Raw genomic sequence first — 26,475 nt, 5'->3', positions numbered from 1 at the left:
CCACTCAACCATTCTTTTATCCATTGTAGCAACTTGCTCTTAATGCCATACTGCTCCAATTTGTACAGTAGTCTTCCATGTGGAACAGTATCAAAAGCTTTCCTGAAATCCAAGTATATGATATCAAAATTACTTTTTGCATCCAGTTCCTTTGTGACCACATCATAGTATCCAATCAAATTGGTCAGACAAGACTTTCCCTTAACAAACCCATGCTATGTCTGAATTATTACTGCAGCTTTGTCCCAATGATCTTGCAATGCTTCTTTAACCAGTGACTCCATTATTTTCTCCAGAACAGAAGTTAAACTATCAGGTCTGTAATTACTCATGTCATCCTTTGATACCCCTTTGCGAATTGGAGATAAATTTTCACATCTCCAGTCTGCAGGGACCTCCCCTGAGTCCAACGATGCTCTCATAATTATGACTAAGTGTTTGCTTTCTTCCTTTGCCACCTCCTTTAATATAACTGGATAGATCCCATCCACCCCAGGTGCCTTTCATATGTTTAACTCCAAAAATTTCTCTTCCACTTTTCTGAATAAAATTTATTTTATTCTCATGGAGATGTGCAAATGTATCTCTAATTCACAAAGGGGGATCAATCAAAGGATGCCACAAGTAATTACAGACCTGTTAATTTAACTTCTGTTCCTGGGAAAATAATGAAGTCGCTGATTAAAGAAGCATTGCAGGATCGTTTTGACAAGACTGTATTAATAATTCAGACACAGCATGGATTTGTTAAGGGGAAGTCTTAGCTGACCAATTTGATTGGATACTATATAGTCACAAAGGAACTGGATGTAAATGCATATATAGTGGATTTTACCAGCTCATATTTACTGCCCTGGTTTTATGCATTATTCTTTGATAATTTATGACTTTTCATTCAAAGTGAATATCTTTTCTTTCTTTCTCCTCTGTTTTTTTTTTTTTTTTTTTTTAACTGATAATTTTATTTTCCATTGCATTATTATGACCATGAGAATAAAAGAAATTTTATTTTTTAACAAGTGTAATTATTCCTTTTTCTTTTTTAGGTAACACTATATGAAATGATTCATAATCCTAATCTACGTCAGCCTTTAATTGTTGCAGTAGTAGTAATGTTATCACAGCAGCTCTCTGGAATCAATGCAGTAAGTATGAAACATATTTGAGAAATGATTTACAACCTAATCATTTATAATTTAATCTTAACAGTTATGTCATTATTGGCTATAATCTGCATAAAACAAAGTATAAAAATTTACTGTATTCCACTTTTCGGCCTTGGGTTTCATAAAACTTATTGTCATATGGGTTTAGAAACAGTGCTGAATTCAAATGTTTTATAATGGGCTATTTATGGATTTTTTTTTTTTTTTTGTAATTTTTTTTTGGTTATTTTGTCTCTGTTTACCATAAATATAAAATTTTGTATTCCTAAATCTGAATGACATTATTATCATTGTATTTTATTTATTTATTATTTTTTTTTTTATTCTTAATTTTGTCAGCACCATGGCTAATTTAGATATCTGTTTCTTGTCTTTTATTGGAACAAACTATCAATGAAGGCAAGATTTGGTTTTTAAAATAATCAGATTACAAATACATATCTGCAGGATGTCAAAAACTTCCCCAAAATTCAAATGCTATAACACATCCTTTATAAATATTTATGTATATATAATTTAATTTTTTTCCAGTTATTTTACATATCTTCATCATAAATATAAAATTTTGCATTTCTTCATTATAAGTATAAAATTTTGCATTTGTAATAAAGAATTTTTAAAATTCTTTATTACAAATTCTTTTTTATGAAGAATTTTTAAAATTCTTTATTACATCATCACAATAGACAACTTTCACACCTAATTTTAAATAAAGAAAAAATCTTTATTGAATGTACCTAAGTAATAAATACAAAGGTACATCATGTCTGTCACAGCAAGCCAGGGACTAAAATTTTCTTGTTTATACTCTGGTTATGACCACTAAAAACTTACAATTAATTATTTTGATAGTGAATATAATCATTAACTGTCTTTATTAGTCACATGGGCTCAAACTGCAATCCATTCAGACGCATGATTTGTCTAAGCTCTTGGAACAGAGAAGTTTTTCCTGATTTATTTTCTGATTTATTAGCTTAAATTGTCATATTAACTTATTTTCTAGAGTAGCTTTATATTCCTAGTTACGATACTTAGTTTAAAGTTTAACTTAGATAGAGATTTTGTAGGTATTACTTAGTATCGGTAACGGTATCAAATCCACGTGTTACAAATTGAACGAGAGGTCTTTTTTTAACCAGAATTTGTCAATTTATTAACCAATTGTTATATCAAATTATCTTCTATAAGTGGATTATAGACCTAGTCAGGATCCTTAGTTTATTCTAAATTGAGATAGCGAGATTTGGAAGCTAATCAATACTTACGAGTCCGTAGAAGTACCGTTCGAGAATTCCCGCCATTTTTACACGATAGCATAAGCTTAGTGTAGTATAGTGCATAATATAATATTGTCAATTAATCAGTAAATCTATTAATCTTGATAAACTTTATTGTCAATTAAATTGTATTTTTAACTCTATATATATATAACGACTTAATCATAACAAATAATTAATATATAACTATAGTGGTACACGTGATACGGAAGTTGTATAAAGGGAACTCGTAGAAAACACTAGATACCGAAAAAAAAAAAAATATATATATAACATAACTGTTTTGGGATATAACTTAAGGATTTAATTTTTGTTTTGAAATTTTATTGAATTAAATCGGAATCATGACTCTGACCAGAGCAGCAAAGCAAAAGGCTCAAGCTAATGGGAGTGCTGTGGTTCAGGGGAGAACTGAGGGGGGCAGTTGCCCTCTGAATCACAGTCTTTTAAAATGCACTGTTTGCTTGATGTTTGCGGAGCAGTCGGGTACGGGACATGATACTGCCAAGGGGGATGTCTTTGTGTGTGCACGATGTGAGGAGTGCAAGGAAATCAGGCGACAACTCAGCGTTGTTATGGGCCTTTATGAGAGCTTGAAGGACAGGGTGGATGCCCTCGAAGGAAATAAATTGAGGGGCCCATCAAGCTCTCAGCTGCCCACATCAACGCCAGAGCTTGCACTTGGTCATCAGGCAACACAGAGGCAGCCCCCTAGGCAGAATGCGCTGGTCCCACAGGAACTAGTAGTTGTTGGTGACTCTATTGTCAGGGAAACGGGGAACATGCTTTGTAAAAAGGATGGGTGGAATAGGACCAGGGTATGTCTGCCAGGGGCAAAGGTTGATGACGTTGTACAGCGGATATCATCTTTTAAGGGCACAAAAGGTGATATAGTTGTACACGTTGGCACTAATGATATTAAGAGTAGGAGACCGGCGGAATTACTTAGCAAGTACAGGTCACTGTTGAAAAAAAAAGCCGTGAATTAGGGTTGAATTTGAAAGTGCTGGAATTCTGCCCAGACACGATAGGAGGGAGTATATGATGAGAGCCTTGTCGATCAATTCGGCCCTGGAGGGATTGTGCAAGGCTCAAGGGGTAGAATTTTTTTCAGCCTGGACTGTACTTGTTAACAGGAGAGACTGCTTCTACAGGGATGGGATACACTTAAATAGAAAGGGTGCAAGAATTTTTGCTGATGCTGTCGAGGCAGTGTTAGGTGGGTCGGAAAACTGCTAGTTGGGGGGGGGGATACAAGGACTAATAGATTAACAGTAGCCACTGGCAAAGGTGGAAGTGATTCTTGCACTGCTTCTATTGAAATGAGCAGAAGCCTGAAAAACAAGATGCAGGATATTTCAGAGACTGCTGGGAGTCATTGCGGTACAAGTAAACACATTGGTTGTGTTAGGGTAGCTAAGAATAATGTACACCAATGCTAGGAGTTTGGTAAATAAATTTGATGAATTTGAGGTATTGCTCAAAACATCAAAGGCAGATATTGTTGGGATATCAGAGACGTGGTGTCACACAGATATAAGTAATGCGGAACTGGAATTTGGGGAATACAATGTGTATAGAAAGGATAGACAGGACAGGAGGGGTTATGCTATTAGTTAAGAAACACATAAAGTCCCAGGAAGTGAAGCCAGTTGACATCGATGAACAGGGCAGTCTCGAGTCAGTTTGGTGTACATAAGCATAGGGAAATCAAAATTGAGAGTAGGAGTGTGCTATAGGCCTAATGACTCTGATGAGTATAATAAGATATTGTACAGGGAAATAGAGTGGGCCAGTAAATCAGAGTCTTATAATGGGGGATTTTAATTTCCCAGATATCGACTGGAATTTGTGGGTTGGTCACTCGCATACTAGCAAGGCTTTTGTGGATTTATTGGATGATTGTTTTCTACATCAGCATGTTCGTGAGGCAACAAGAGGGAGCAATACTCTTGATCTGATTATCAGTAGTGATTCTTCATGCATTAAGAATCTGCAGATAAATGAACCACTAGGCGGCAGTGATCACAGTGTGTTGAAGTGGGATTTACTCAAGGAGGTAACTACCATCAGAGGTAAAGGGAAGGGTTTTTGTTTTCGTAAAGGCGACTATGATGGTCTGAGACAGTATTTAAATTCTATACAGTGGGACCAACTGATGATGTTACCAACAGCAAACTCAAAATGGGAAGCATTCAAGGAACTAATCTTGGAGGCTACCAGGCTTTACATACCAACTAAGAAATATTGTTCAAGGTTTAGGCCTAAATGGTTGTCAGATGAACTAATGAGACATGTGGCAGAGAAGAAAAATGCATGGGATACATACAAATTAATGGGTGACATTGAAGCCTATGATAGACATAAGTTGGTCTGTAACCAAGTCACAAAGGAGATTAGGCAGGCAAAGGCAGACTACGAAAAATACTTGGCAAAGGATGCAAAGAAAAACAGAAAAGAGTTCTTTACATATTTAAACTCAATAAGGAAAGGGATGAATCAGATAGGTCCACTGGATATTGATGGTTCAACAGTTGAGGATCCTGCTCAGGTGGCTAACAATCTAAACGAGTATTTTGCATCTACATTCATGCATGAGGAGTTATTCAGGAAGGAGAATGATGTAGGTAAAGTAAACATTGGCAGTGAGCTGGATGATTTTGTAATAACTGAGAGGAAAGTGGAGGAGAGATTGTTGAGGATAAACATAAAAAAGGCGCCTGGGGTGGATGGGATCTAACAGTTATATTAAAGGAGGCAGCAAAGGAAGTAAGCAAACCCCTAGCCATAATTATGAGAGCTTCTTTGGCCTCAGGGGAGGTACCCATAGACTGGAGATGTGCAAATGTAACCCCAATTCACAAAGGAGGATCAAAGGCTGACACAAGTAACTATAGACCTGTTAGTTTAACTTCTGTTCCAGGTAAATTAATGGAGGCACTGGTTAAAGAGGCACTGCAGGATCATCTAGACAAGAATTTAGTTATAGCTCAGACGCAGCATGGTTTTGTTAAGGGCAGGTCTTGCCTAACCAATTTGATTGGATACTATGATGTAGTCACAAAAGAACTGGATGCAGGGAATAACTTTGATATTATATATTTGGATCTTAGAAAGGCTTTTGATACTGTTGCACATGGAAGACTGCTGCACAAATTGGAGCAGTGTGGCATTGGAGGCAAATTGCTGCTATGGATAAGGGGATGGTTGAGTGGCAGAAGACAGAGAGTGGTAATCAATGGACACTGCTCAACGTGGACTAATGTTATTAGTGGAGTTCCTCAGGGTTCAGTGTTGAGTCCGTTGTTGTTTACGGTGTTTATGAATGATATTGATGATGGGATATCAAGTTTAATGTCCAAGTTTGCAGATGATACAAAGGTTGGCAGGGTTGTTAAGGACACTATTGACACTATGCTGCTGCAACAGGATCTGGAAAGGTTGAACAGATGGGCTGAGAGGTGGCAAATGAAGTTTAACATTGACAAATGTAAAGTACTACGTATGGGAAACAGTAACCCCAGAGCAACGTATCAACTCTGCGGTACTACACTGACAGTGGTGGAGAATGAAAAGGACCTGGGGGTAATTGTGCAGGCAGATATGAAGTTCTCTGAGCAGTGCAGACGAGCTGCAAGAGTAGCTCATGGTGTCTTGTCAATGATATACAGGAATTTTTCTAGCAGGGATAAGGAGGTGATTATTCCCTTGTATAAGGCAATGGTTAGGCCACATCTTGAGTACTGTATACAGGTCTGGAGGCCTCATTTCAAGAAGGATGTAGAGCTGCTGGAACGAGTACAGAGAAGGGCAACAAGATTAGTGAATGGAACAAAGGGTTGCTCTTACGAAGAAAGGCTTAAGTTTTGCAAATTACAGAGTCTGTAGACTAGGCACCGGCGAGGTGATCTGATAGAGGTGTATAAGGCTTTGAATGGTTTGAGCATGCTCAATGCCAATGGGATTCTTCATCTTGCTCAGAATAATCACCTCAGAGGGCATAAATTCAAATTGAGGAAGGACTGATGTCGGATAGATGTGCGGAAATTTGCCTTTGGCCAGCGGGTGGTTGGTTGGTGGAACCGACTTCCATCACTTGTTGTTGAAGTTGATAGCCTAAACAAATTTAAAGCTCAACTGGACAGGTATTTCAAACGAACGGAGGGGTGAAATGGGAGTGGTGTGTGGTTTTTTTTTTTTTTTTTTGGCTGATGCTGAATAAGCTTGCTTTCTTGCATCATATGCCTCTACTAATGCTAATCCACTTCCATAACACCAGGTGATATTAGTTTGTTCTAACAATCAAAATTATTCATTGGCTGAAAGGAAATTTTTGTGCATCTGTCTTGCAGCAGCCATCCTTTTTTCAGTTTGTTTGTCCCCTTATGTGTGTTGCCTGAGAAAAAGTAAGAATGACATCAGCAATTAGTTTATTCAATCCATTTAAAGCCTTAAAAATTTAAGTCTGCACATGAATGAAGAGAGATGGCCTAAAATTATATATGAGTGGATACCACAAGGGAGGAGGAAGAAGCAAGGATGCCCTAGAAAAACATGGAAGGAAGGTGTGCTATCAGCCATGAGAAAGAGAAAATTGAAAGCTGAAGATGTCCATGTCCGGTGACATTGGAAAATGGGAACAACTAGGCTGTATTAAGTCTAACATAGATAGATAGAAAAATTTAAGTTAGGGGAACTGGGCACCTCTGTTCCATTGGGAACTGAGCATCTCTGAAGAGAGGTGCCCAGTTCCCAAAGATTACAATTTACAGAACTGAAGTCTGTAAATTGTACATAGAAGATTGGGGGGGGATTCACAGACTAAAAGATTAATGGTAGCCACAGGCAGAGGTGAAAGTGATTCTTACACTGCTTCTATTGTAATGAGCAGCAGCCTAGAGAGCAAGTTGCTGGTGACTTCAAGAGCTGCTGGGATTCATCATGGAACAAGTAAATATGACCTGTGTTAGTCTTTTCTTTCTTTTTTTTTTTTCTTTTAGTTAGTTGTTGGCACATCGGCTTCTGTGGCCATAATGTACCTCCCAAGGTTTTTGCAGTAGTCTGATCCAAGCCCGAGGCAGGATTCGAACCTGCAACCTTTGGGTTGCCAGGCAGGCACTTTACCTACCCGGCTAACCCAGTCGGCCCTGTGTTAGTGTAACTAAGAGTAATTACAAGTGCATGTATACTTGCATGTACAGTAATGCTAGAAGTATAGTAAATAAAATTGATGAATTTGAACTGCTGATCAAGACGTCAAAGGCAGATATCATTGGGATATCAGAGACATGGTGTCACACAGATATAAGCAGTGCAGAATTGGAATTTGGGGAGTACAATGTGTACAGAAAGGACAGACAGGGTAGGAAGGGAGGAGGGGTTATGCTGTTAGGAGACACATAAAAATCTAAGGAAATGCATCCAGTTGACACAAGTGGACAGTGCAATGTTGAGTTTGTTTGGTGTGACATAAACACTGGAAAAGGGAAAATGAGAGTAGAAGTATGTTATAGGCCTAATGACTCTGATGAGTACAATGAACAGTTGTGCAGAGAAATAGAATGGGCCAGTAAATCAGAATGTCTTGTAATGGGAGATTTTAACTTTCCAGATATTGACTGGAACTTGTGGTTGGTCACTCGCACGCTAGCAAGACTTTTGTAAATTTATTGGAGGATAGTTTTCTACAGAAACATGTTCGAGGGGCAACCAGAGGGAGTAATACCCTTGATCAGATTATCAGCAGTGATTATTCATGCATTAAGAATTTGCAGATAAAGGACTAGGTGACAGTGATCAGAGTGTACTGATGTAGGATTTACGTAAAGATGTAACTACCATCAAGGGTAATGGGAAAGGGTTTTTGTTTTCGTAAACTACAGTTGTCTCAGGCAGTTTTTAAATTCTATTCAGTGGGACCAACTGATGATGTTACCAACAGGAAATTCTAAATGGGAAATATTCAAGGAATTAATCTTGGAAGCTACTAGGCTTTTCATACCAACCAAGAAATACTGTTCAAGGTTCAGGGCTAAATGGATATCGGATGAATTAATGAGGCTCGTGGCAGAGAAGAAAAATGCATGGGATGCATATAAATTATCAGGCACACAGAAGCCTACAGCGGATATAAGCTAGTCTGTAATCAAGTCACAAAGGAGGTTAGGCAGGCGAAGGCAGATTATGAGAAATCTTTGGCAAAGGATGCAAGGAAAAACAGCAAAGAGTTTTTTACTTATGTAAACTCTAGAATCAAGGGGATGAATCAGATTGGTCCACTTAACATGTATGTTATGACTATTAATGATCCTGCTCAAGTAGCTGATAAACTGAATGAGTATTTTGTATCTACATTCACACATGAGGAGTTATTCAAGGAGGGGAATACCAGAAGTTTATCTAACTCTAACAAGGATCTAAGTGATTTTGTAATAACTGAGAGCAAAGTGGAGGAGAAATTGTTGAAGTTAAACATAAAAAAGGCACCTGGGGCAGATGGAATGTATCCAGTTATAATGAAGTAGGCAGCAAGGCAAGTTACTGCAATGGATAAAGAGATGGTTGAGTGTGAGATGGCAAACCCTTAAGACATAATTTTGAGAGCATCCTTAGATTCAGGGGAGGTCCCCATGGACTGGAGATGTGCAAATGTATCCCCAATTCACAAAGGGGATTCAAATGGTGACACAAATGATTATAGATCTGTTAGTTTAACTTCTGTTCCGGGGAAAATAAAAGTCACTAGTTAAAGAGATGATACAGGATCACCTAGACAAGACAGCAGTAATAGTTCAGACACAGCATGGGTTTGTTAAGGGGAAATCTTATATGACCAATTTGATTGGATACTACAATGTGTTCACAAAGGAACTGGATGCAAAAAATAATTTTGATATCGTATACTTGGATTTCAGTAAAGCTTTTGATACTGTTCCACATGGAAGATTGCTGTACAAATTGGAGCAGTATGGCATTAAGGCAAGTTACTGCAATGGATAAAGGGATGGTTGAGTGGGAGGTGGCAGAGAGTGGTAATAAATGGACACTGCTCTACGTGGAGTAATGTTATTAGTGGTTGTAATGTTAGTTCGGTGCTGGGCCCATTGTTGTTTTGTGTATTTATCAGTGATATCGATGAAGGTATATCAGGCTTAATGTCCAAGTTTTCAGATGATATAATGGTTGGCAGGGTTGTTAATGACAGTAAAGACAATATGCTATTGCAACAGGATCTAGAAAAGCTAGGCAGATGGGCTGAGAAGTGGCAACTGAAGTTTAACATTAACAAATGCAAAGTACTCCATATGGGTAGTAGTAACCCAAGAGAAATGTACTAACTTGTGTGGTACTACACTCAGGGAGGTGGAGAATGAAAAAGACCTGCGGGTAATTGTGCAGTCTGATATGAAGTTCTCTGAGCAGTGCAGATGGGCTGCCAGAGCAGTTCATGGAGTGTTGTCAATGATATATAGGAATTTTTCTAGCAGACACAAGGAGGTGACTATTTCTTTGTATAAGGCAATGGTCAGGCCACACCTTGAGTACTGTATACAGGTCTGGAGGCCTCATTTTAGGAAGAATCTAGTGTTGCTAGAATGGGTACGAGAAGGGCAACTAGATTGGTGAGAGGAACAAAGGGGTGCACTTATGAAGAACGGCTTAAGTTCTGAAAGTTGCAGCATTTGGAGACTAGGCACTTGCGAGGTGATCTGATGCAGGTGTACAAGGCCTTGAATGGTTTGAGCAGGGTTAATGCTGATGGGATACTTCCACTTGCTCAGATTAAGAACCTGAGGGGACATAGATTCAAATTGAGGAAAGACAGTTGTAGAATAGATGGGCAGAAGTTTGCCTTTAGCCAGCAGGTAGTTGATTGCGGGAACAGACTTCCATCTGTTGTTGTGGAAGTTGATAGATTAAATAAATTTAAGGCTGAAATAGACAAACATTTGTAGTGACCAGATGGGTGAAATGGGAAGGTTTTTTTTTTTTTTTTTTTTGGTTGATGCTGTATAAGCTTGTTTTCTTGCATAATATGCCTTAACTAATGCTAAGAGTACCCTTTTGTATCCCTGACTAATTTCGTTGCTCTTCTCTGCACCTTCCAAGAGGTTCTTAAAATGATGCAGTATTCAAGATTTACTCCTCTCTCTCTCTCACAGGGGGGTAACTCGGGAATTTTTTTTTTTTTTTTTTTTTTGGCTGGTGCAGCATAAGCCTCAGGCTTCTTTGTACCATATAGCTAATAATAATAATAATGTGGCCTAGCCATTGCACTATACAATGGGATAATCATTTCCAGGTTCCTCCTTGTTCCAAAATTCCTGTCTGTCATTGATCTTGGAATTCAGTAACTCCTAGATCTCTTTTTTTCTTCGCCACGTAGAGTACTTGTCCCTAATTATTTAGTTATACTGTGACTTTTAGTAAAATTTACTGATTGAAGTATGATATTGTGATAAATAAGAATTTTGCTCTCCAATGCACTATATAACACCATACCACTTTTTTCTGTATCTCTTCCCAAATGATAAGTATTGAAAAACTCACTGGTTAAGCTTAGAATTGGTCTTTTATATATAAATAAATTGTTTGTCCTTAACTGTTTAGTCCTCCATGGTAGCGGCTTAATTAGCACAATACATTGCTGCCTGACACTTGTTTGGAGATGTCTATATTTGATTCCTGTCTATGAATGGAAAAATTTTTTAGTCTTCATTGGTGTGACATAAGCATTGGGGAAAACAATGAGTTTAGGAGTATGTTATAGGCCAAATGACTGTGATGAGTATAATGAACAACTAAACAGAGAAAAATCAGTGGGCCAGTAAAACAAAATGTCTTATAATGGAGAATTTTAACTCTCCAATTTTTAACTGTAACTTGTGGATTGGTCACTCACACAATAGCAGAATTTTTTTTGAATTTACTGGATGAGTGTTTTGTACGCTAACATGTTAGAGAGGTAATGAGAGGAAATGATACCATTGATCTGTTTATCAACAGTGACTTTTTGTGCATTAAGAACTTTCAGATAAAGGAATGACCAGGTGGCAGTGATCACGGTGTATTGATGTGGGAGTTACTTAAAGATACACTGCAGCTGCTGTCAAGGGTAAGGGAAATGATATGGAGGGAACCGAAAGACCATGATTGTTAGGGACTATTATTACTTTTGTAATGTGAATGTAACTGAATTCTCAATGAAGAATAAGCACAATATTGTTTATCTGAATCTGAATTCAGTGATGAGACTAATCCCTCAAGATTACAGCTTGCCAGTTCTGGTATTCCACAGCATGGAGTAAATTCTTTATATAACAAAATGGAATGAGATGAAGGCATGATTGGCAGAGACTTGAGAACTCCAGCCAATCTGAGTACACACTTGATGAAAGACATCAGAGCAGGAGTCTTTTATCCAAGATGAGTTGAATGACCTCATTAGAGATCTAGCTGTCTTCAAAAGTAGAGCCAAACATCTTGTTCCAGACTAAAGTAGAAACACTTGTTTAAGCAGAATTCCAAAGCCTGTTGAAACAAAAACCAAGTTTTGTTGATATTCTTTACAGTAAGTGGTCTGCTGTGCTACTTTTTTTTTTTTTTTTTTTTAGTAGTTGTTGGCGCATCGGCTTCTGTGGCCATATTGCACCTCCCAAGGTTTTTGCAGTACTTTGATCCAAGCCCGAGGCGGGAATCGAACCCGCGACCTTTGGGTTGCCGTGCAGGTACTTTACCCACTCGGCTAGCCCGGTCGGCTGCTGTGCTACTACCATGATATGTATACATTACATCTGAATGGCACCTCTTCAATGATTCCTCATAGTGGAGTTTGAAAGTTGTTTTCTTGCTTAACAGGAACTTTGAATCATCCCTGTTTCCTATTATTTTTATATAAAGGAAACACACTATAACATGAAGACACTACTGATGAACATCTTCACACTACTCATTCCTGGCTCATAAGCACTTATGAGCCAGGAATGAGTAGTGTGAAGATGTTCCATTGGTGGATCCAGTGAAGATTTTCCTTCTGACTCTCCAAGGAAAAGTGATGAGTAAGCTGAATTCGGGAGGATTTAATTTCTTTAAAGTGAGAAATTTCCAAAGATCAATGCCACAAAAGTGAAAGAGGGAATCTTTGTGGGTCTTCATATCAGAGAGCTTCTGCCTTGAAAGATGCTTTATTGTATTAGAACTAAGAGTATGGCAGACTTTCAAATGGCTTTGTAGAAACTTTTTGGGTAACCACAGGCTTCCCACATACAAAGGTAGAGTTCACAAACTGCTTGATGCATATAAAGAAAGTGGGATGTTGTATATATAAATATTAAAGGAATTTGGAAATCTCTTTCACCTAAAAAATTAAAAATAAATTTTCTGTTTATACTGCAAAACAGCCATATATAATCAAATGAGTTTACAAGATAGAAATACATAGAGAAAAAAAGTAATAAAAAGGGGATCTGTTGTAGGGAGGTTTATGCAGTAAATTTTCCCATAATTATATAACAAGTTATATATGAGTTCTGTCAGTAATAAGGAATTTGCTTTATTTTCATTAAAATAACTATTTTCTTTGGTTAAACTTGAAATGAGACATACATTTTTAGACTGGATTGTCTATTTAAACCAATTTCCACTAACTTCATTTTATTATTATTTTCACAGGCAATCTTCTTTTCCACAGATATTTTCCAGAATGCTGGCCTTACAGAACAAATTTCTATGTATGCTACACTAGGGATGGGGGCAATAAATGTATTAATGACTATTATATCCTTGGTGTTAGTTGAAAGAGCTGGACGCCGTACACTCCATTTAACTGGTCTTGCTGGCATGATGATTATTACTGTTTTTCTTACTATATGCTTAGCATTACAGGTAAGTCAAAAATAAAATGCTGTGTTACGATGTACAGAGCATCTTACTTAAAAAATGTCCCTGTTATTTTGAAACTAAACAGCAAATTAGCACATAAGTTGATAAAAAAAAATTCAATAATTATTTATACCAATAAATAAAAAGAATAATTATATACAATACCTTATAAATCACTTCTTAATTTTTAGAGCTATAGAAAAATGCTTTACATATTCTTTATGTCAGTTTACATCATCAACATGTACATTCATAGTGTGTATAGGTTTATTGTTTAACTCCTTATCAGATGGTAAACTTCATTTTATGAGTAATTGTTAGGAATAAATGAAACCCCCATTTTAAAAGCTTATAATTCTGTTGCATATGAATATTTTCAATTCAATTTTTTATCCTCCTTTGTACATTCAGTGAAGTTCTGAAATATCATCTTTGTAGTCACATCACTATTTTTATATATTTTTTAATTATCATGTAACCTAATTGGTCATGCAGGCTAGTTTTCACATTTCAACATTTACAAATTTCTATTATTATTATAATATGAATACCAGTACCATTTGTAAATATTTACACAATGAATTTTTCTCATCAGTATGTTACACATACTATAAACATAACTCATAATAACATAAATGTATTGAGGAAAGTAGTTATTGTTTTGAGGAAAGTAGTTATAACTGTTAAATAGGAAGTCCCATATTTTCATTGTCAGGACCTATTGCAAAATTAAAAAATCTTTATATTTGATCTCAAAGATGATTATAGGAAAAGATTTCTGGACTTTTCACCAAATACAGTAGAACCCTATTAAGAAGATTTCCAAGGGAGTGGAGGTTTAAGACTTCTTACAAGGGAAAACCTCTTAGAAGGGAAAATGACCTAAGCATATGAAATATTAACTACGTAAATAAAAATGAAAAGATGCACATACATAAGTTAAAGATCATATTTAAGTACTATTTCAGAATTTATAAATAGTTTACTCTGCCAATGGGAAACATTTTTAAACTGAGGATTTCTGATTGCTTAACATTCTGTTCATTTGTCCTTCCAATTATAACCCTTCAAATTATAAAAATATAATATAATTAGTGTAATCAGATCAGTATAATTAATAATTATTATACTCATAATCAGTATAATCATATTGAGTATATCATAATCAGTATAATTAATATTTGTAGCATTAAAATAAAACTGCAAAGAAGGGACAAATAATTAGGGCCAATATGGTAGATAGGCAAAAATATGGTTATTCTTTTTAAAGAAATACCAAAAATACTAGTGGTAAAAAGTACAGCCGAACTTGGTTATAACGAGCATGGAAATAATGAGATCGTGGCTTTAGCGAGCAGCCATGATCTCATTATTTTGATTTACATGTATGATCTGATGATTTTAATTTACCCATATTCTCATACAATCGCTCACTGTTATAATGGGTGTACTACACGGATATACCAAACAAATTTTGGTAACTATGCAAACATTCTTGATTGCTTGGGTAGTCGAAAGCACCCAATTCTTGGAATAGACGAAAATGAAAAGGGCGACTTAGCTTTATGACCACCTGCATTGGATTAGCGGCCGGTTTATGACCTTGTCCTGATGGGGCTATACAATAGTGCATTGGTATTCTGCTTGTTGCATTACCCTATTTACAGACAGTCTTGTATTCACTGAACCATAAATTTATTTCAGGACATCTAAGAATTTGGAAACGGGACTTCTCTGTATGCAATTTGGGATTTCTAAGAATGTTGTATGCATTTCGGGCTTCTAAGAACTTTGTGTGCAGATCACTTTATCATTTTAAAGTAAAATCAGTTAGAAACAAACCCTTCCTTCAGAAACATGTCTACTAACAAAAGAAAGTGTCTCTCGATTTGCGAAAAAGTCGAAATTATTTGTGAATTAGAACGTGGTGCAAAAAATGTTGAAGTGGCAAAAATTTTACTTTGTCCTCTTCAACAGTAGACATTGTGGAAGAATAAAGATGTTTACTTATCGGCACTGAAAAAGAACATAACAGAAAAAGAAAAAAAAAATTAGAAAGTGCGACGTTACAAACATTGATGAAGCATTTCTTCAATGGTTCACCACACAAAGAAGTGCTGGATTTTCAATAGACAGTCCGATCTTGAAGGCTCAAGTGGAAAAATTTGCTAAACAATTTGGATGTGATGATTTTGTGTGTAACAACAGTTGGCTGAATCGATTTAAAAACTGACATAACATCATTTATGCAAAAATTAGTGGAGAATCTCGATCTGCAGATCCAATAATGGCAAATGAATGGATTGACCGTGTTTGGGCAGAAATCAGGAAAGATTTCAATGACAAAGACATGTATAACAGTGTACTACTGAAACAGGATCTAGAAAATTTGGGCAGATGGGCTGAGAAGTGGCAACTGAAGTTTAACATTGACAAATGCAAAGTACTGCATATGGGTAGAAGTAACCCCAGAGGAACTTACCAACTGTGTGGTACTACAGGTAGGGTGATAGAAAATGAAAAAGACCTGGGAGCGATTGTGCAGTCAGATATGAAGTTTTCTGAGCAATACAGACAGGCTGTTAGAGCAGATCATGGGGTATTGTCAACGATATACAGGAATTTTGCTAGCAAAGAAAATGAGGTGGTTGTCCCTTTGTATAACACAATGGTCAGGCCTTGAGCACTGCATATGGGTCTGGAGGCCTCATTTTAGGAAGGATGTAGAGTTGCTTGAGTGTGTTCAGAGAAGGACAACAAGATTGGTGAAGGGAACATAGGGGTTCTCTTACCAAGAAAGGCTTAAGTTTTGCAACTTGCAGTGGCTGGATACTAGGTACCTGCGAGGTGGTCTGCTTGAGGTGTATAAGGCCTTGAATGAGTTGAACTCACTGAATTCTGATGGGATTCTTCCGCTAGCTCAAATTATGAACCTGAGGTGGCACAAATTGAAATTGAGGAAAGGCAGTTGTAGGATAGATGTGTGGAAATTTGCATTTAATCAGCAGGTGGTTAATTGCTAGAAGAAACTTCCATATGCCGTTGTGGAAGTTGATAGCATAAATAAATTCAAAGAGGAACTGGACAAACGTTTAGAGGGAATGGTTGTGTGAAATTGTTTTTTTTTTTTTTTTTTGGCTGATGCTACATAAGCTCATACGCTTGCTTTCTTGCATCACATGCCTCTATTACTACTACAACAAAACAGGATTTTTTTATAATTTGACACCTGACAATAATTTAAAATTCAAGGGGGAAAATGAGTTGGTGTAAAATAAAATCAAAGGCTCGCTTGACGGTGCTTGTGGGCAAATATGACAGGCAGTAATTAAAAAAAAAAAAAAAAAAATCTGTTATCTGAAAATCATTAAAATCTCGGTGTTTCAAAAACGTATGAAAACTTACTGTGGATTACACTGCAAACAAGAAAGCTTTGAAGACTGGATATTTTTCAGCAATACATAAATGATTAGATAGTATGAACCAGAGCTGTAATGCTCAATACATTCTACGTTGATATCAATATTTGCAAAATAATAAGAGAAGTTTACCTGAATATAATACATAGAACACTTCCATATGACCCTCTCCAGCAATTAAAATGAAAAAAATCGAAAATCTTACATAACAGTAAAAAATAATTAAAAATGAATTGAACACAATTAAAAATCAATATAACACAGTTAAAAATTAAACAGATTAATTAAAAGAAATATAAGAATTATAAGGTTATATTGCTTTAAATTAATCTATTTAATTTTTAATTGTGTTAGATTGATTTTTAATGTGTTTATTTGATTTTTAATTATTTTTTACTGTTATGTAAGATTTTTGATTTTTTCGTTTAATTGCTGGAGAGTATCATACAGAAGCTTTCTACGTATTATACTGAGGTAAACTTCTCTTATTATTTTACAAGGTAAATGATTGGAATAAGGAGCTATTCAAAAAGAAGAAAAATATTTTATTGTTAGTTGAAAACTATCCTGCACATTCCCCAGATTCAAAATTTGTCCAACAGCTAGTGTTTCTGCCTCCCAATGCAACATCAGTTTTACAACCAATGGACATAGGTGTAATCAAGAGTTTGAAAGGATTTTATAAAAGATTTCTAGTTCTACATTTGATCAGTCAGAGAGAACAGAAACTTACTAAGTCTATATCAATATTAGATGCTATACATTTATTGAATGATGTATGGAACAACATTACTTTGAACCATATCGAATTCCTTCAAGAAATCGATATTAAATTCAAATGAAATTTCAATTGTAGATGAAGATGGAAACAAAGAAAACAATTTGCCATTATCCGATTGGTTGCTACGTAACAATGTAAGTTTTAATACAGATAACATCAATGAATTTTTACGAGTCGATGACAACTTATTAACTAGTGGTCTTCCTACAGAGAGTGATATTGTAGATGCTGTGCTGAACAAAGACTATGATTGTGATAATAATATGATGACAATTGAAAGTGAATCAAAATCAGTGCCTACAATCTCACAAGCACAAGGTGCAATGGACACATCAGTCAATTTTTTTTTGAAGGAACTGAGACAGGTAATGAGACTTTTAATGTGTTGAGTGTTTTAAGGGGAAACTTAAGAAATATCAAAGTGAAATCTTTAAAACAAACATCAATTTTAAGATTCATAAATAAAGACTAATTGAAATTGTGTTTATTATCAAATAGTATTGTTTTTAATTACAGAGAAATAAATCATGTTTAGTATTAAGTGTATGGTTTTAAAATGACAGACAAATAAATTGTGTTTAATATTGAGTGTATTGTAGTTTATACAAGCATATTAATACAAATAATATGTAGGTATATACAGTACTTATATTTTTTTTCTTTAACATTTCTTTTGTTTTTTTAATCTATCTTTTTATCAAGTTATTGAGAATTTTAAAAAATAGGAGGTAGATTTAACTCATCACTGATATAGTGTTCATTGTTTAATGCCCCAGGGGTTTCCCCATCTCTGCTATCACTGATATAGTGAGTAACAGTTATAATGAGGAAATTTTGTCAGTCCCTTGATGCTCATTACAACCAAGTTCAACTGTGTTATAAATTCAGCTTATTGTAATTCAGATTTCAACATACCTTTTAAGGTATGTTGAAATCTGAATTACAATAAGACACAGCAACAATTCACTAAGTAATTCAGAACTGTTCAGAGCCATCAGAACTTAATGGTAAATGCTTCACATGGTCGACACTATCCAATTATGGATATCAATGAAAACAATTGCAATATGTCACTTCCATTATATCAAAATGTTTATATTAAAAAGGTTTTAGGGCTGGAAGCCTCAGACTATGGAAAAAATTCACTAATCGAATAAGTTAGTGCATAACATTGTTTTAGTTTGTAGTAAATCACCAAAGTAGGTGAAATGGTACCATTTTTGTTACATCTCATATTGTGAATGCCTTCTCAATGAGTTGGTCCTGGGTGGTGGTGGTGGTATTTGCTGAGAATAAGTAACATCAGTCTTCTCTACTGGCAAAGCATTGCTTATTCAAGGTAGTGCAATATCCATTCTGCCGAAACAGACCTGAAAATATTGTGAACAACCATTTCTTGAAATGGTTGTTCACAATATTTTCAGACCTTTAAGTCTTGTATCCTTTTTGATTAATATATTAATTAATTTTTTTAAGTACATTTCTCTTTACCAAGTAACAAATAAAATGGTAATGCTCTCCTAGCAGAACATATTACACGTTGACAAAAATATTTTGTACAACAGCTAAAAGTTCCATATGATTAAATTCTAGTAGTTTTGTGTAAAAATTTTATATTAGTACCACATGAAAATACCACAGTATTATTTTTTTATTGAATATATAAAATTTTCTAAGATGTACTGTGTTTAGAGTTACTGATGATAAAGTTTCATTATTCCTAGCTGGGAAACTGCTAAAACTTACTGAAGTTTTTTCTTTTAATTATAAATATTTCACTTAATGTTATTTATACCTTTCAAGTTAAACCGTCCAGAGTTTTGGGTTAATTTTTATACTGGATTGAACTATTTTGCTAGGCTGTACTGAAATGTCTTTGATAGCTTTTTATTTCCTTTAACCCACAATCTGGAGAAAAAAAAAAAAAACATAAAATAATCAGGCCTTATACAAAATACAAATTGATATTGTTCTGAGTGGTGATTCTAAACAGTGCCAGATTAAGGTATGGGCTAGCAGGGCCCTTGCCCGGGGTGCCATTCTTTAAAACTTGCCAAAAACAGAAGAACAATGAGGCAAAACTATCTATATGTATAGTAAAGGGAGCCGGAAAATCTGGTGCGTGAAAATACCTTATTCCGGCACTGATTCTAAATTAGAAATCTACTTTTATTTATGTTTAAAAAAGGTACTATGATATTTTTACATTTATTTCCTATTATATTATTTATTTCCTAGAAATAATACCTAGCAGTTTGGTATAAGGTACAGGTCATGTTGTAAAATTGTTCTAACAGTCAAAAGTAAGTTGCTTATCGAATTATGAGATCTAAATAATTTTTGTGCACAGATTATAACAGCTCATGTCCCACTTAAAATATACTCATCCTAGGGAAATTTGAGCCAGCTCTGAACGAATTTTTTTTTTTCTTTCAATTTTTTGTTTCGATTTATTTTTCTTAATTTAAACATTACAAAAATGCAAGGCACTATTTCAAAACTAAATTGATGTGAAATCCATTACATTTAAAATTTTTTTAAAATTTATTAAGTTAATTAGTTACTGGGTAAGAAAGGTAAACAGTTTTTAAGCTAAAAGTTGCTAAAAATTTTTTTACTACCAAGTTTGTATATTAGAATTAGCATTAGTTGAGGCATATGATGCAAGAAAGCAAGCTTATAGAACCTCAGCCAAAAAAAAAAAAAAAAACCCTTCCCATTTCACCCATCCAGTCACTCCAAATGTTTGTCTAGTTCAGCCTTAAATTTATTTAATCTATCAACTTCCACAACAACAGATGGAAGTCTGTTACAGCAATCAACTACCCGCTGGCTAAAAGCAAACTTCCACCCATCTATTCTACAACTGTCTTTCCTCAATTTGAATCTATGCCCCTCAGGTTCTTAGTCTGAGCAAGTGGTAGTAGTAGTATCCCATCAGCATTGAGCCTGCTCAAACCATTCAAGGCCTTATACATCTCAATCAGATCACCTCGCAGGTACCTAGTCTCCAGATGCTGCGACTTTCAGAACTTAAGCCTTCCACCAATCTTGTTGCTCTTCTTTGTACTCGTTCTAGCAACTCTACATCTTTCCTAAAATGAAACTTCCAGACCTGTCAGTACTCAAGATATGGCCTAACCATTACCTTATACAAAGGGATAATCACCTCCTTGTCTCTGCTAGCAAAATTCCTATATATCATTAATAAAACTCCATGACCTGATCTGACAGCCTGTCATATAATATATAATAAGTTTTTAACAATTTTTTACAATAATAATAATTTTATCTATAATCTGAAAAGTTTTTGCCAGTTAAATATTGATTAAAAAAAGCACCATTCTTATTTATTTATTTATTTTTTTTTTTTTTGTGTTTTGCAGAAACAAGCTGCTTGGTTGTCTTATCTCAGTATTGTTTGTGTAATTGGCTTTGTTGTCATGTTTGCAACAGGTCCAGGTTAGTATATTTAAAAATATTTCCAAGTATATTATTAAAAAAGACACTGTTATATATGTCTTTTAATGTAATTTAGATTATCTTGGGTTTAATAAAGATTTGTTTTTTAATTTCACTGCATATTTTTGTAAGTGATATTACTTAACTATTTTGGCCTTTATGCATATGTTAATGCTATATATTTTTGTAGGGCCCCTATGGCCCTGCCTCCCCAATGAAAAAAAGAAGCCTCAGAACAATTTTCAAAGCACATACTATATAACAAAACAAATGAAAATTAAAATATTTTTAGAACATATAAATGAATAAAATTGTTTTAAATATAGTTTATCTCGTTTCATAATTATTATTAAGACCATGGAGGTTTAGAAATATATAAAAATATGTAAATTGAGCAAGTCACATGGTGTGTAAAATATGCAGGAATGAGCTATAAAGCCATGTGTGCTGAAATCAGTTCTTGAATAATGGGGAACGGACAGAACCTTGCGGCTTTCCAAAGAGGTATAACTGTTAGATGCATTTAGCTGGTGCTACAGCAGGAGAGACAGCTGCTCTTCTAGAGTGTTCAAGGACTAATGTCACTCAAGTCTAACAATTGAAAAATGTCTGGAAAGCAGCTGTGGCCAAAAATATAAGTTGATGGAGCAGATTACCAAGTGTAATCATCACCAAATGATGGAACAGTTAACTTCTACATTGTTCCTGAATGATGCAAAGAATCTTACAAAGAATGCGCTATGGGAGTAGAAGACCTTAAATTTTTTAGTTGATATTTTTGACATCAACTGGAAAATACAAATGCATTGGTGCCAGATTCAAAAGATAGACTAAAGGATAATCATATGGTCCAGTGAGTCCAGATTTATGTTTTTCAGCACTAATTGAACCATTCACATATGGAAGAAACTACATAAGGCATTGCAACCATCCTGTAACAATAAAGATTGATGTAGGAGGTATAATGGCATGGGAGAATATGTTATCGTTGCATAGCCTTGGTCTCTTGATCTCATGGGAGAGTACTATGAAGCATCTGATGTCTAATGTGACTAACCCAAGATCTCAATCCTATTTGAGCACCTGTGGGATTAACCTTAAAGGGGTGTTCATCTTCCGACTATTCCATTAACTGAGCATTGTTTTATTATAGGAGTCCCAGTATTCCTCGTCACTTTTTAACACCTTGTTGACCCGATGATATGTACTGGGGCAATGATTTGGGCCAGTGGCATTCCATCATACTGTTAACTTATGGTCCTAATAAAGTGGCTAGACAGTGTGTGTGTGTGTGTGTATATATATAGTATGTTAGATTTTCCCATTGCACGATATGACTGATTATTATTGTTATTTTTATCATTAATTTGGAAGAAGAATGCCATTGTGAAAAAAAGCATAAAAATGTTTTACAGATTCTGATTTTTAAAAGTTGGTAGGCATGCATACATTTCAACTTTCAGCTTATACTTACTTGAAATGGAATTGTAGCTGAAAAGATCACATGTATTTCCAGGGGAGTTCCTAGGGAATGTGGTGTCTGGGTGCGAATCGCAATTTGGCACACCCCCTTTAAAATTTTTTTCATACATGTATAAGTTTCAGGTTTTCAGGTGCCTGGGTGCAATGCATCCCTTGCACCCTCAGGACAGCCTGCCCCTGTGTATTTGAAATGAGATATTAGTTTTGGTGTTAGGCTGGATCTCCAAATGAGAAGAAATAAGCAGAATTTTAAAGTATATTTTCTTGTGATACTTCCCCCCCCCTCTCTATCTGTCTGTTTACTCATTGGCATAGCATGATAACTAGTGGGTAGAATTTTTTTTTGAGATTAGCAGATGTATATCTTTTCTGTAAACTGCTTCATAATCATGAAGCAGTTTTACACATCTGCTTAATGTTAAGAAGACTGTTGACCCAGACCATGCCAATGGAGCATTACAGCAGATAAGAGAATTTTTTTATTATGGATAATTAGATTAATTACTGTTTTGCACACATAGAATTCTCTTGTGTAATGGGATGCAACCTTCCCTTAGTAGGGCAAATCCCGCCCCTCTCTTTTTAAATTTCTGAAAATGATTGATGCAAGAAATTGTTTCTTAAAAAATTAACACACAATTAATGTTAAGGCATAGGAAAAATTTGACTTGTACTCCAGAGAGCAAACCTGCATACATACACAAACGTCAATAAAACCTTTCCTTGTATCTACTTAAATGCTTGACTTTTCTCACTGCCTAGAGGCATAGGAAAATTGTCATTATCATCAGTCAGTTAGTCAAACGGTTGGGTACTACTGTTGCTAAAGCAGTTATGGAAGTAATGTCATGATCAAGCATCACATAGCATTTTTATCAATGTATAGTACAGCTGAATCCTGTATACAGGCTTGCTACAGTAGTGTCATTTTTTTTTTTTTTTTTTTTTTTTATTCTGGCTACAGAATCCCGCAGTTTTGTAATTTTAAAGGAAATAAATATATACTTTATATATTTATTGCTTTTTACTTGCAGGTTCCATTCCATGGTTTCTAGTAACAGAATTGTTTGGCCAAGGTGCTCGACCTATTGCTTCAAGTATAGCAGTAGCAGTCAACTGGAGTGCAAATTTTGCTGTTAGCCTTGCTTTCTTACCTCTCACTGTAAGTTTATGAACAAATAATGGAAATATGTATGTTGTTTGATGTTGTTTCTGTAATCTTTAATAGGATTCATTAAAATGCTTTTAAAAAATAAAGAAATTATAATTGTAAATTGTCTGAACTACGTTGAAAGAGCATTATGTGGCCTGAAAGTTCTTGCTTATTTTTATATCAGATTCATTATTTAAAATTTATCATCCATGACAAGCTATCATAACAAGTACAGTCATTTTCTTTTCTCCACTCAGTAAAGTAAGGCATTGAAATAAAGTATGACACACATAGAGGAAATAGACTGGTCTCGTAATAAAACAAAGCAGTTTTTTCTCCACTAGCTATTTCAGGATTAAAAAAACAAATTGCTAGAAGCATCAAACATTTGCTTTGTTTGCTTCTTGTTTTTTGTTGCTAAAAACTAGTATGGCTTTCATTGTGACTGGTATCTCAATTTTTGTCAAAATTCATTATGAATATATTAAATATCATAAATCTAGCAACACCAGAATCCAGATATCTGAAACTAAATACTAAACAGCCCCGCTGGTAGTACAGATCACCAACTACTGTAGAAAGGTCTTATCTCACAAAGCAATGTTACTACTACAGCAGTTATATCTTCTCTTATTTTGCAAAACTTTATTGAGCATCATATTATAAGCCTTAAATTAGTGAGAGAAACATGATAGTGACACTTGTGTGTGTGTGCAAATATGACCTTAGGAAACTTTGCTGTAATTTCCTGAAGGGGCAAAATTTTTGAAATCAGTCAACATCATGCTGTGATATGATTGTATTTAGTGTTAGTATTAGTAGTGACAAGTGATGGAAACAAAGCAAGCTTATATAGTATTAGATAAAAAAATAAACTGAAAACATCACCTGTCTATCCCCTCCAGCAGTTTGTCTAGTTCTTCCTTGAATTTATTCAAGCTACCAACATTCACAACAGCAGATGGAAGTTTGTTCAAACAATCAACTACCTGTTGGATTAAGTCAAGCTTCAGCACATCTATCCTAAAACCATTCTTCCTCAATTTGAATTTATGCCTCCTCATATGTATTCTGAGGAAGAATCCACACTGAGCTTACTCAATCCATTCAAAGTGCCTTAAATACCTTAGTCAGATCTCCTTGCAGGTTCCTAGTCTCCAAATGCTGCAATTTGCAGAACTGAAGCCTTTCCCTGGTATGAAAATCCTTTTGTACCACTCATCAATCTTGTTGCCCTTCTCTGTGTCCGTTCTAGCACATCTACATCATTCCTAAAATGAGGTCTCAAGACTTGTATGCAGTATTCAAGATGCAGCCTATCCATTGCCGTATACTGTACAATGGGATAATCACCTCCTTATCCCTGCTAGCAAAATTTCTGTATATCTTTGACAAAACCCCACAAACTGTCCTAGCTGCCTGTCTGCACTGCCCAGAATATTTCATATCTGATTGCACAATTACTCCCTTGGTCTTTTTCATTTTCCACTATTCTGAGTGTAGAACCACACGGTTGGTATGTTAATCTGGGATTACTACTTCCCATATACAGTACTTTGCATTTGTCAATGTTAAACTTCAACTGCCATTTCTCAGCCCATTTGCCTAATTTTTTTAGATCTTGTTGCAGTAATATATCTTGATTACTGCCATTAACTACCCTGCCAACTTTTGTACCATCTACAAACTTAGACATTAAGTCTGATATACCTTTATCAATATAATTAATAAATATAGAAAGCATCAATAGGCCCAGCACCAAACCCTGTGGGACTCCACTGATAACATTAGTCCACTAAGAGCAGTGTCCTTTGATAACCCTCTTCCTTCTCCCATTCAGCCATCACTTTATCCATAGCAGTAACTTGCCCTTAATGCCACATTGCTCCAATTTGTACAGCAGTCTTTTATGTGCAACAATACAAGAAGTTTTTCTGAAATCCACGTACAGTCAAACTTGGTTATAATGAGCATCAAGGGACCGACAAAATTTCTTCGTTATAACCATTACTCACTATATCAGTGATGAATTAAATCCACCTTCTATTTTTTTAAATTCTCAATAACTTGATAAAAAGATAGATTCCAAAAACAAATGAAATATTAGAGAGAAAAAATATTATTAATATACATGGTGTCTCAAAAATACACGGCATAACTTCAGGAATGAGTTTCTGATATGTAGACAATAAAAATATTTTATATCAACATAGTTCCGGAAATGCTTGGTTTCCGAGTTTTGAAGGTCTGTCTGTGACACTTAACTGTTAACGTCACCTTATAGTAATTGTTCAAAATTTCCACCTTCTGCCTGAATACAGGCCTCACATCGACGTCTCATGGACTCGCGAAGATGATGCCAAATTCCTGGCATGTTTCGTATTGTCTCACAACCTGCCACAATTCGATTGCAGAGAGTTTCCACGTCAGCTACTGGAGTCGAATACACCAATGACTTTAAATGGCCTCACAAGAAGAAATCTAGTGGGTTTAAATCAGTGAGCGTGGAGGCCAGGCAGTTGGTCCACCTCTACCTATCCACCGACCAGGAAACCTTCGATTCAGGTAATTGCGGGCTAGGTGGCTGAAATGTGCGGGAGCGCCATCATGCACGAAGTGTGCTTGTTCACGAATGATCAGTGCCGTGTCGTCCAAGAAATCAGGCATGTTGTTTTACAGAAAGTTTCTGTACGCCTGCCCTGTGAGTTTTTTTGGAAGTACATGGGGCCCAAATAACTTATCACCAAAAACACCTGCCCAGATGTTGAGGCTGAACCGCTGTTGGTGATGTGATGGAAGAATTGCATGTGGGTTTTCCTCAGCCCATACATGCTGATTGTGAAAGTTTTGG

General features: G+C 35.5%; 1 protein-coding gene across 2 annotated transcripts in view; it reads left to right on the top strand.

The window, feature by feature from the left end:
• LOC150085380 (solute carrier family 2, facilitated glucose transporter member 1-like) overlaps nt 1-26,475 on the top strand; it is a 189,158-nt gene that overhangs the window by 154,333 nt on the left and 8,350 nt on the right. For both annotated transcript variants that reach the window (XM_090374016.1, XM_090374015.1), the window contains exons 7-10: nt 1,047-1,145; nt 13,118-13,330; nt 20,914-20,989; nt 23,506-23,633. In XM_090374016.1, the coding sequence (XP_090230142.1) occupies nt 1,047-1,145; nt 13,118-13,330; nt 20,914-20,989; nt 23,506-23,633 (516 nt within the window). The remainder of the gene's footprint in view (nt 1-1,046; nt 1,146-13,117; nt 13,331-20,913; nt 20,990-23,505; nt 23,634-26,475) is intronic.

The sequence above is a fragment of the Mastigoproctus giganteus genome, chromosome 5 (genome assembly GCF_048544385.1).
Source record: "Mastigoproctus giganteus isolate SK-2022 chromosome 5, ASM4854438v1, whole genome shotgun sequence".
NCBI lineage: Eukaryota > Metazoa > Arthropoda > Arachnida > Uropygi > Thelyphonidae > Mastigoproctus > Mastigoproctus giganteus.
This window is presented reverse-complemented; position numbering and strand designations above follow the sequence as displayed.